Source organism: Notolepis coatsorum (assembly GCF_963971535.1).
Source record: "Notolepis coatsorum genome assembly, chromosome: 10".
Classification (NCBI taxonomy): Eukaryota; Metazoa; Chordata; class Actinopteri; order Aulopiformes; family Paralepididae; genus Notolepis; species Notolepis coatsorum.
In genome coordinates, this window is record NC_140174.1 from 58449787 (window position 1) to 58463232 (window position 13446).

At 42.2% G+C, this 13446-nt stretch overlaps 1 protein-coding gene across 1 annotated transcript in view; it reads left to right on the forward strand.

Annotated features, from left to right (window-relative positions):
- Positions 1-3283: 3283 nt before the first annotated feature.
- LOC311235108 (very long chain fatty acid elongase 6-like) overlaps positions 3284-13446 on the forward strand; it is a gene marked incomplete at its 3' end in the record, with an annotated part of 40803 nt that continues 30640 nt past the window's right edge. The window contains exon 1 of the mRNA XM_084322460.1: positions 3284-3643. Coding sequence (XP_084178586.1) covers positions 3546-3643 — 98 coding nt within the window. The 5' untranslated portion in view covers positions 3284-3545. The remainder of the gene's footprint in view (positions 3644-13446) is intronic.

Below are 13446 nucleotides of genomic sequence, written 5' to 3' on the forward strand. Positions count from 1 at the left end.
TCTAATATTAAACACACAGTGAGTACAGCAACCATAAAATGAATATTAGGATATTCTCGTGTTCATATATAATGTGACATAATTTATGTCTGTCCTACTCATATGCCACAATGCCGTAAACACAGCTCATCACCCACTGTTTATTTACTGAGTGTCACCTGCCGTTTGATTATACTCGTCTGTTTGCCTACCATTACCACCAAGATGTTTGCAACGATGATGTAATGGTATACACACTCAATGCACTGTACATTGCAGCACCTCTGGGCTTTGTCCAGTAGGTGGTGCCATTCTCATTAGAGTTTTCCAAGAAGACTCTCTAACATGCACCACACGCTGCCTCCCAGCAAGAGAACACTGCTCATTGTACTTAACTGGGGCTGTGTGGGGCATCTCGATTTCACCAGAAAGATGTTTATTTATATCTTTTTTTTTTATTATTATTATTTTTTTCATACTGAAAGATGATAAGAACATATCTGGTAAACTTGAATCTTAGTTTTCTGTTGTGAGGAGGGATGTGGTAATCTGAAATCTCATATTTACCAATCGGTGCTGTGTCTTGAGAGCTTGTCCATGTGAATCTGAAAGAAAACCCACTTCCTGAATTCACTGAACTGAAAGTGAGTTCATCCCAACCCTGAGGAAGGCTCTTCTTTAGTAGTTCTGCAGTGTTACATTAATTTAGTAACCCACAAAGATGGCGGTTGTTTCCTCAAATATAAATGAGTCATTGCCCTTTTGCACATATTTAACCCAGTGTTGACACCTTGATGTAAACAAGACGAAAGTCTTTCTCTGGTCTGCATCCCCTTAACAATTGTGTGTATTAAGCTGTACTGTATTGTACCCATTCTGCAATCTGTTAATACAATTTTCAATCAATCAAACCTTACGGGCATAATATTTCATTAGTGTTCTATCTAGATCATTTGAAAATGTACTGATACTACATTGAGCACTACACTAGTATTTAACTGCGGTTTCGATGGCTGCCTTTCAATTCCTCCCCCAAATTCCAGCAGTTAACCTGCAGGTGTCAGTCTGACATTAGTAATTAAAACTAGGGATATAAGTGTGTGCTGTATTGGCATCGAATGACAGTTCTCAGAGAACGACCTGACCTGACAGATCACCGTGACCCTACAGACAGCTAAGTAGATCCTTACTTATTCAATTACTTACTTTTTGGGCTGTACTTTTTTTTCTTCCTCCCCACTTAATCTTCTGAAAACATTGTCTTTCCTCCCGCTACTTACATCTACCCCTATCCCCGTCACTGCATCTACATATCTCTACTTCAATCTCCACCTTCAGGCCAACTTCAGGCCATACACACCAGTTTAGAAGCAACCCGGCCAACCTCTGCTACCCGTCCATGGCCACAAATATAGCTGTCACCGTGGGGCCTTATGGACCTGCCAATCAGCAGTCAAGAAAGCAGACTTCATAACTGCCTATGCTCACAGCAACGACCTCATCCTACCTCGATGGCTGTTGCTCCTACCAAGTATCATGGAGAGGCACCCTATCTACACCCTACAAACGGGTGTCCCCTATAGGGCTCAGTACTTGGACCCCTCCTCTTCTCTCTCTACACCAAATCTCTGGGTAACATTTTATCACGTCTCATGCCTTCTCATACCACTGCTATGCTGATGACACTTAACTCTTCCTTTCCTTTCCTCCCTCAGATTCCCATGTCTCTGAACAGATCTTGGCCTGTTTGTCCAACATTTCCTCCTGGATTACGACCAACCACCTCAAACTGAATCTGAGCAAAACTAAGCTACTTCACTTGCTCCCCACTGACCGACCTTTCAATCACAGTGGATAACGTAGCCGTGGCTCTGTCCCCGACCACCAAGAACCTAGGTGTAGTCCTTGACGACTGGCTGGTCTTCTCTGCTCACATCGCCAACCAGAACCTGCAGATTCTTCCTGAGCTAAATAATGGCCCCAACTCCTCTAATCAAGTCATCGAAACTAAGCAGGCTATTCTCTGTCCTCATTCCATGGTGGTGGATCGAACTTCCCACCATAGTCGGTACAGCTGAAACATGCGACGTAGACAAAAAACACACCTTTTCAATTAATATCTTTTTTTTTTCCACTTTTTCTCCTTATTTTCTATTTTTCTCCCATCCCAATTTCATATTGCCAATTCTCCCCTCCCCTGTTTTTGGAACGTTGCTAGACTATGCCTCCCACTGGTCGCTCGTAGTGAGGATAGAAGCCTTGCATCACGTGTCCCCTCCGGTACACGAGGAGGCAGCCTGTCTCATCTTTTCACCAGACAGCGCGGACTCTCAGTGGCGAGGAGTAACGTGTGGGAGGCTCACGCTGCCCCCGATACTCCCTGTCTCTGCTGTACAGGCGTCACCAAACCGACCTGTAGGAGTCGCTGTCCACAACGTCCAATCCCCACCCATCGACTTCCACCCTCTAACTCCGCCAATTGAGATAGTATGACGACTGGCCCAAGCCGGAGGCAACGCTGACTCGGGGAGTCGAGACCGGAGTCTCTTGCACTGGTGACAAGCGCAATCTCCGCTACGCCACCCAGCCTCCTCTTTTCAATCAATATCTGATTTTTTTTTAAACGGTAACTTCTAACTGTCTTTTACTATTATGTACCATGCTACTATGCCTATACTATAATATGGCTATACTACTATGCACTCAAGAGTGTAGCATTCAAGTTTGGCACTGCTAAACGAACAATACCACTTATCCTTAGATGCCAGAGTTGTACCCTTCCTGCTGACACGTTGTACACAAGTCGCTTTGGATAAAAGTGTCAGCTAAATGTAATTGAAAATTAAGTCATGATATGTGAAGTTGTCGCATGTCTTGACAGTTCTAATTTTGTATTTCTACCTCTAACGAAAATAAATCACGTGGAGCTTTTCCTTAACATACCATATCATATTTTTATTTTGAGTTTCACATTTATCTCCCAAAGCTGCATAGTGCACCTTAAATTGTATTCGTATTTTGTGGCTGTAAAAGGCTTGCATTGGTAATGTTTGCAAATGCGTAATGTAGTGTGTTTTCTACATATGAACCTTTCCAATAATGTAGCCTATATTTGATTATAGGTAGCCCCCACACTGATATGGTCAAAACTCAAAATATGAGAATGGATAAGGCAAATCAGTCATTAGTCATTCAGTGGGCTATGACCGTGTGAATACGTCATACCCAAGCCCCGCCTCCTGTGCCTCCATCACATCATGTACCCCTTCCTTCCCTTTCCGTGGGAGCGAATGAACGCGCCGGAGCGTAGTGTGTGTGACAACGCTCTTCTATAGAATTCTATGGTGACAACCGGGGAAGTGTATCTGGCACCGCACCCCATCCTCCTTTAGGACCGGAACCGCTGATCATTCTGTTACTATTTAGTTGTCTCTATAAGAAGAACAGTAAAATAGTGCGTCTATCAGTTGGCTGGTTTTCGCCTTTTTCATATTGATTTTTTTTGTAAATCTGTGCGAACCCACGCCCCGAGTTTGGCGGAAGAAGAACACTGAGGTATTATAAAGATGAACGAGACTGATCACCACAGTTCCGTGCTGGAAGAGTACGATTTCGAGAGAGGGTTCGACGAGAGGGAGGCGCTGGAATGGATGCAAGAGCACTGGTAAGTCACATCTGAAGGAAGTATGTAAAAACCCGGTACATTGTCCCTCTGTGTGGCCGACAGTGTGGCTGCATCTGGCCCCTGCCCTGCATCATGTCACGTGCCACACCGCGCCATGCGGGCTGATCGTTACGTCTGTCTGTGTAACTTATTATTATATTTAGTCTGCAGCCGGATACAGTGCAACACGCCGCTAGCCGTCACATAATAATAACCCTGATGAACAACGTGGGGAAAACCCGCATCTCGACTCGAGCAAGAATACAGATCGCATGGTTTCCCCGCAGATGTCCTTGGGGAGGATGAGAGGATGATACGACCGCTTGAAGTTCATAGTATTAAATAAACGAATGATTGCCCCACAAACAAAGACTATACGGTGTGAAATATACCGTGAAAAATATGTGCGGGTTACCAAACCATTTATTAGGCTATAATATATAACCGTATGATATTCTTGCCAAAATAAATAAAACAAAAACACATCCTTCCTGTGTCTAGTATCGTTGAATCACAGTCTAGTCAAGTGGCTTCCTCAGTGTCCAATGGAATGAGTGCACAACAGGGAGTGATTCTTGTCCTCTACCAATACATTGTCAAGGAAACCTAGTGGGACCACATTTTTGCCTTTCGTGTGAGGGATAGAGACATTATAATGCTCCCTTGTGTTCCGAATAAACTCGCATCTAGACCGCAGAGCCGAACTGGTTTCACATCATCATCATCTCCTGGAGCCCGGGCTGTAGACGGGGCCGCTCCACGTTGTGTGTACAGTACAGTACAGCGAGATACGGAAGCGGACGTGCAGCAATAATAATCAGTCACACCAAAGAGAGTAACAGGCAGAAAATGCCAACGATGCTTCGCCCGTGTTTGACAGCCAGGCCTCTGTGGTTGTGATTAATGGGGAAGACTTGATGCAGCACTATGTCTGCTGATTGGCCAAATAAGCCCCGCTGAAGAGGCACACGTTTCTGCCTTCAGACAGCATAGGTTCGTTCACACGGACGACCCATTCCCCACTGAAGCCTGCTGGATGATTTAAGGGAGGGAGGGAGGGAGGGGGTTGGAACAGGGAAAGTGATGAGAGAGGAGGAGTGATCAAAGTGTTTCCCTTGTATTAGTGGCTCCCTCTTTCTGCCATGGATGCACTGATATTGATAGTACTGATACCGAATACCAGCCCCATTCCGGCCCCCCAATGATAAAACAGGTTGTCATTATTGGATAATTTCCCCAATACGGAAATCTGGTATCAAGAAACGTATAACATAACGTATTGATTTGCTGCATATTTTACACATAGAAGCATGTTGGATCTCTCTAATTGGGAAACATGTATTATATCTCAATCATTTTTGTCTTAGGCTATACTGTTCAGTAAAACAGATGGTCTTAGTCTATATTGTGCAGTTAAACTGATGGTCTTAGTCTATATTGATCAGTAAAATGGTCTTAGTCTATATACTGATCAGTGAAACTCATGGTCTTAGTCTATACTGTTCAGTAAAACTCATGGTCTAAGTCTATATACTGATCAGTGAAACTCATGGTCTTAGTCTATACTGTTCAGTAAAACTCATGGTCTAAGTCTATACTGATCAGTAAAACTCATGGTCTTAGTCTATACTGTTCAGTAAAATGGTCTTAGTCTATATACTGATCAGTGAAACTTGTGGTCTTAGTCTATACTGTTCAGTAAAACTCATGGTCTAAGTCTATACTGATCAGTAAAACTCATGGTCTTAGTCTATATTGATCAGTAAAATGGTCTTAGTCTATATACTGATCAGTGAAACTTGTGGTCTTAGTCTATACTGTTCAGTAAAACGCATGGTCTAAGTCTATACTGTAACTGTTCAGTAAAACTAATGGTCTAAGTCTAGTCTATACTGTTCAGTCTTAAGTCAGGGCTATTCATCTTCAATATCAAGTGGGCCAGATAGGAAAATCACTGGGGGTTCATGGGCCACACAATGATTTTGTCAATGACTGGCTACAAATAACACTTACAGTATAACGTTAATAGATTATTACTACATAAAATAATAATAAATGAAATAACGAATCACATGCATCTTTTTTGTTTCACTTTAATGGTGTCTTTTAACCCATTTAGACCTGAAACGCCTGCTAATATTTAATAATGCATTATATAGCCTGCATATACACACAAATGTGTTTCCCGGATTCAATGGGTTAAATCAATTCCAGATAGCAGCCAGTGAGTCCATACAAAACAATCAAAGCTATAGGCTTGATACAGAAGTGAAAAAAGTTATAGCCAATCACAGCACAGCTTAAATTTAAAAAAAAAAAAAGTCAGATTTACAGGCAGCCACTTACAGGCCATTTCAAAAGGGCCATATCTGGTCCGTGGGCTGCTAGTTGGATAGGCCTGGTCTAAGTCTACACTGTTCAGTAAAACTGATGGTCTTTAGTCTATACTGTTCAGTAAAACTGATGGTCTTTAGTCTATACTGTTCAGTAAAACTGATGGTCTTTAGTCTATACTGTTCAGTAAAACTGATGGTCTTTAGTCTATACTGTTCAGTAAAACTGATGGTCTTTAGTCTATACTGTTCAGTTAAACTCATGGTCTAAGTCTATACTGTTCAGTAAAACTGATGGTCTTAGTCTATACTGTGCAGTAAATGCGATCAGATCTGTACTCGGTATCAGCTGATACTGAAAGTTTAGGACTTGGAATCGGAATTGGCTGTGAAAAAGTAGCATAGGTGCATCACTACGTCCTGTTTAAAAGTGACAACAATAGCATTCCAAAAAGACTTAGAAAGTTTATTACCTGTTGCAATACTAATGCAATAACTGACAGGAAATACATTTGGGTCCAAACTGTTCCCTAGCAACAGAATTCCAGTGAAACTGTTGATGCCTAAGCATATATCGTGATCTATATTGTTATCGAACAAAGTCCATCTGAATGTCCATCTATCATTACACATGGGCAAAACAGAGTCCATTCTCTTCGGTTCAAATAACAAACTCAGCAAGACCGACGGCTTCTCGGTTACAGTGGGTGACAATATTGTCACAAGGAAAGAAGAAATTACCTACCTGGGTTCCATCCTAGAGGCTAATCTTTCCTGTGACAAAATGGCATCCAATGTAATACAAAAAAAAAAACCAACGAACTCGATTCTTGTACCGGATCTCCTCTCTGGTAAACAAGAATACCCTGAAGACTCTGGCAGGAGCACTCATTCAAGGGTACTACGACTATGCTTGCACCTCGTGGTACCAAAGCACCTCAAAGGCACTAAAAACCAAATTACAAACATCTCAAAACAAACTAGTCAGACTACTGCTTGACCTGACTCCTAGAACCCACCTCACCCCTGCCCACTTTGACAACCTAGGATGGCTTAGAGTAGACGACAGAGTACAGCAACCCCACCCCACCTACCCAACCTCTTCCAATGTACAGTTTCTACGTCAAATGTATATACACTCTTTTTCTGGACACTTTTTGTATCACAAACAGTACTGTATTTGCAAATCTGGTATGTAATAAATGTATCTAGATGTAGCAGTACTGTCTATCTGTATGTCGTGTATGTCATATATGTTATGATGAATTCAGAATGGGGGACCCTGATGTAAACAAGACGAAAGTCTTTCTCTGGTCTGCATCCCCTTAACAATTGTATGTATTGAACTGTACTGTACCCATTCTGCAATCTGTTAATAAACTTTTCAATCAATCAATCAATCAATCAATGTCTTGATATTTATCTTTTTTCCAAATCACCCAGCACTACTTCGAGGGAGCGTTCAATATATTTATTTGTTCACAACTGTCCTGGAACTGCCCCCAAACTACAGTTTTATTCCTCCTAAACTGAACATGAACTGCCCCAAACCCCCAAAATGTGCCTGAGTGTGTAGTGTGTACCATATTAATTCAGCCTTTTTTCATCTACCGTCCCGCAAACGTCCCTAAATCTGTCTTGTGCGTCCAAGATACAGTTCTTTACCGTCCCTGGGACATCGAGACACCCGTCATTTCAAGCCCTGCCTCTTTCTCACCATCACTTTACAGTTAATTCTGATTATCTGTTAATTCGGTCATAACCTTCGTCTTCTCTTACACACACACACACACACACACACACACACACACACACACACACACACACACACACACACACACACACACACACACACACACACACACACACACACACACACACACACACACACACACACACACACACACACACACACACACACACACACACACACACACACACACACACAACCACATAGTTGGAGAGCACAAGATGGGAGCCAGGCATTGCGTTACAGGGTCGCTACTGTATACAGAGAGGGAGGAGTCTCCTGTCGTATCAGCTCTCATTGTTGAAGAGATTTGAACAACGTCCACAGAAGGCTGTAATTACATGGAATTCCTATTCCATCACTGCATAACAACCCAGGAGCCTGCGATACCACAATACCACAATCTTATGTGCAAAATGAGACTGCAAAAGGACTACTTTAATGTTACCATTTGGGATTTACTGTTACTTGGGAACTAGCCTTGGAAAATCTAAATGAAAAATATGGTGATGCATATCGTGAATGGTGAAAATGTCTGTGTGATATATTAGCCATATAACCCAGCTCTATAACAACCCACTGACAGATTGATGCCATTGTGGAAGTTTGTTATTTGTGTGTGTGGGTGGATTATTTTATTTGATATTTAAATCACGATTATTAAACACGATTACTAATTGAGTTGAGGATCATATGATGACAACTGAATACATTTTTTCTTTGCGACCAAAAGCTGCCTGTCATCTTCTACAAGTTACCAAAGTCGCTTTAAAATAACTGGAGATAACGCGTTGTGGCTCCCTCCTCCCTCTCAACACCAGCTGAAACTACTGTTTGGGCTTGAGACGAGGGCAACATGGGTTACATGGCATTGGCATGCCGCACAATAATAGTTTTATCTCGATTATCTTGTTTTCATGATCGTAGGAAGCCAAAATCGTAACTGGATTAATGGCCCAGCCCTAGCGTGCACATGCATGCATTGGTTTGTATATGTATAGGGCTGGGCAATATGGAAAGAATACATCACAATATTCAGGAGGACCTTTTTCTATATCAATATCAATACTATATCACAATATCTGAAGCAGGTATGGAAAATCACATATTAGATAGTTAGACAAATTGATGATCCTATTGGACTGCATGGTAATGCATAGTGTGATACTACAATATACTGACACTGTAAGTAATATTTAACGTTCTACAACTCTCACACAAATAACAGCTTTGCACACATTCATTTAGTTTGATGTTTATTGAGAGTACATTTGTTTGAATATGGCCACCAGTGATCACCTGAGGCATTGAATCCTTTTGTTGTGTTAATTACAGCACCAATGATGTAGATAAAAATAGCAATACCTTTTATTATAGGGACTGCTACCTTATCGTTTCATTGAGCTGCAATTAACACATTTGATTAATTAACAAAATGATTCAATGCCCCTGACGACATCAGTGGTGGCCATATTCAAACTAATTTACCCTCAATAACTGTCAAACTAAATGAATGTGTGCAAAAGTGTTAGGGTGTTTGTGTGTGAGATTATGTGCAAAATAAATCGCCATTATTTTTTGGTGGAGTGCCCCTTTAACAACAAAGGTTTACTGATGGAATGACATGTTGCAAGTTGCAACACAGAGAGACCCAGGTTACAGCACATGGCCCTAGCCTAGATCTCTGTAGAATAGTGAGCTAAGAAAGTTTTTATTATAGATAAAATAAGTGGAACATTGATGTACATAATATGAGTTATAGACACGATGTACAGATTATAAGAGATTCAATGATGTAGATGTCCAAGCCAGGCTTTTCCATACAGTATACTGTATGAGTAATCAACAGGTGTGGTTTGGTTTAATAAAGAAGTAATCGAGTAGCTTTTGTCAAGTTTCAGTCAGGAAGAGGATATCATGTTCATTGTCCGTCATAAATTCACAGAGGATGACACGTTTATTGTTTAGTGAACGGGTGTTGAAAAGTGAGTTTTAGATGACTGTTTTATGATGGTCTGACAAGCTTTGGCTTGGACCTCAGGCGGACGGTACACACTGACCTGTCATTACTTAGATTCAGATCAGGCTGCCTGTTAAATAGCCGAAATATGTGTGCAGGAGAGGTTGCGGAGCGGTTAGATACTGTTTCATTGTGTGTGTAAACCTTCCGACACTTACCGACACTCATTTCTGCACAGTGAACGGCCTGGATCTCCTCACAAGTAGGGATGCACGATAATTATCGGGCCGATAATTATCGGGCCGATATCAGCAATTATGACGTCATCCCGATAAACCCGATAACGTTATTAATAGCTCCGATAATATAATATATTTTTTGGTAAAAGAAAATGCTGTGTGGGTGAATTGGAATGAAGTGCGTTTGTTTTGACTGTAGGCTCATCCCGTTTGGCCAGTACTGTGGTACGACTGACAGCGTGTGGTTTAAGAACAGGGCGTTTTACACAAATCGAGCGCTCCCTTTCTTGGCTGTGACGTAGGCACGTAAGTTTCTGAATCAGCGCTGACGTTAAAAACAAAGATGGCCACGTCGGTACTCGGAATTTCAGAGGAAAAAGATCGCTTGCTATTTGTAATAAATGCAATGGATAAGTTCCACAAGGAGGGAAAAGGGCAACAACTTGTAATACATCCAGCCTGACGGGTCACCTGCGGCATCACCACCGCTACGATGGTGTGTTATTGTGTTAACTTAGAAGCCTACGACGACGCGAGGAGCTAAGCAAAGCTAGCCCCTTCCATGGCTGTGATGCAACCCTCGGTTGAACGCAGTCACTTATTGCTCCATAGTAGCCAGGTTAATTTGCACCACCAAGGACTGCTTAACACTTTGACTGCCATGAGACGTCTTCTCACGTCTTTGCTGGCCATGCTAAAGTTGCCGGGGGACGCTGTACAGCGTCCTTATATCAATATTTCAAAAATCTGCGATCGGATTCATAATCCCCCTCCGCTGGCCTGAGATCCTCCAGCAGGACCCACTGAGCTCTCTGGCGGTTCAGGAGCGCCATCTGGTGGCCGATCGGCGCAACTGCTTAACAGGAAGCGCTGTAGAGGTTTTGCTGGTCGGCCCTATTACTTCCAGGCACTCGGTATAGCTTCCGGCACTCTAGCTCGTCACACTACATAGCGATCGATTGCCAATAACTCGATAAACAACATGATTTGGACGTATATACCATTATACAAGCTGGAGATGGACCGGGTAATAATATATCCCATAATGATAAAATTTCTACTCGACGATGATCGCCCAACGGCGCGCGGAGACTGGGGTGAGTTTCAGCGTGTAACGTTACCGTCTTCGATAATAACTGATATTATCAACATTTGACCCACATTAGATGATTGGTATAACGCTGCCCACGGAATTATAAACGCCCCCTCGCCCATCCGGTCAACATCAGATGACGTGTAGTAACTTCTAGAAGTACGTCTAGTTGGAATTTTTTATATCGCGCTGATTGCCATCAAACTGTATTTCATCATCAATATAATGGATTTGGGGCTATATATCACGTTCTGGAGAAAGCTGCAGAAAGAGATGAAAACATACTTATACATTAGACCATACTTTACTATGAATATGTGAATGAAAAAGTTTAACGTTGCTACACAATGAACAATACATATAGGACTTTGAATGGGCCCTAATAATGGCAATGTAGCAATAGAATTTAAAAAGTTATAGCCCTGCAAAGAAGGGGACTTTCTCCATAGACAAATAGCGCTGGCAATCTATGGTATATCATTAATTTAACCTTAGGCAACCAAAGTGTTAAAAGCTAGCGGCTTGAGCCCTTGGGTCATTTCTGTCAAACTTCTTTAATTTAGCAAACGACTCGTCAATAGCTGGCTTTGGATTCACAGCAGCTTCTAGCTTCTAGCTTCTAGGTTCTAGCTTCTAGCTTCTAGCTTGTTGCAGGTGACTTGTTGTGGTGGTGATGTGTCCACTCAAAGCCTTTTTTTCAAGGCTCCGCTTTGAAAAAAGAAGAACAAAAAGCTTCGAGCGTCTTATGTTGGATGTATTATAAGTTGTTGACGGATTGTGAATTTTCATTTGGAAAAATAAATATGGTCACTTTATCAGTCAATACTGTTGTCTTGGCTTTTGTTTCTGTTGTCTGGTTAGGTCACATTTAAGTTGGTGTTAAGTTATTGTCCTGGGAAGTCTTTTTATGTATTATTATTGTATTGTGATATGTTTTGTTTCATGTTGAAAAAAAATTTTTGATAAAAAAAATAATATATACATTAAGAAAAAAGATTATAATACAATAAATATCGGTTATCGATATCGGTTATCGGCCTGAGGAGCATAAAGTTATCGGTATCGGTGTCAAAAAATCAATATCGTGCATCCCTACTCACAAGGCCACATTGCTAGGGGGTGGGAATCTTTGGGAATCTCACGATTCGATTCAATTGAGATACTTGGGGTCATGATTCAATTTTTAAATTGGTTCTTCGGATTGATCAGCAATCCAATGGAATTGGCCACCTGTGCACAACATGTTGGCCAGACAGATGCTTGCAGTCAGCAGCAGTCACAACATGTTGGCCAGACAGATGCTTGCAGTCAGCAGCAGTCACAACATGTTGGCCAGACAGATGCTTGCAGTCAGCAGCAGTCACAACATGTTGGCCAGACAGATGCTTGCAGTCAGCAGCAGTCACAACATGTTGGCCAGACAGATGCTTGCAGTCAGCAGCAGTCACAACATGTTGGCCAGACAGATGCTTGCAGTCAGCAGCAGTCACAACATGTTGGCCAGATGGATGCTTGCAGTCAGCAGTCACAACATGTTGGCCAGACAGATGCTTGCAGTGACAACATGTTGGCCAGACAGATGCTTGCAGTCAGCAGTGACAACATGTTGGCCAGACAGATGCTTGCAGTCAGCAGTCACAACATGTTGACCAGACACTGACAGATGCTTGCAGTCACAACATGTTGACCAGACAGATGCTTGCAGTGACAACATGTTGGCCAGACAGATGCTTGCAGTCACAACATGTTGGCCAGACAGATGCTTGCAGTCACAACATGTTGGCCAGACAGATGCTTGCAGTCACAACATGTTGGCCAGACAGATGCTTGCAGTGACAACATGTTGGCCAGACAGATGCTTGCAGTCACAACATGTTGGCCAGACGGATGCTTGCAGTCACAACATGTTGGCCAGACAGATGCTTGCAGTCACAACATGTTGGCCAGACGGATGCTTGCAGTCACAACATGTTGGCCAGACAGATGCTTGCAGTCACAACATGTTGACCAGACAGATGCTTGCAGTCACAACATGTTGGCCATACAGATGCTTGCAGTCACAACATGTTGACCAGACAGATGCTTGCAGTCACAACATGTTGGCCAGACGGATGCTTGCAGTCACATGTCATGTATGTTTGTGCTCTGTGGTATCATGGTATGGCTCATTTCCACTCTCCTTAATCTGTGTAATGTCCTTGCGTAACGGCATCATTAGTGTAATGACGTTTCAGGCTTTGTGAGGTGATTAGGCCTAACAAAATTAATAGTTGGTTTCAGGTTGGTTGTCAGTTTGGCCATGGGTAGGTAGGGAATTTATTTTATTTTATTTTTTTATTTTATTCTTTCCCACGGCGACTATGGATAGGGAATTTCTTTATTTAATTAAAATGTTCACAACAACATGGATGCATGTACTCTGCCAGCA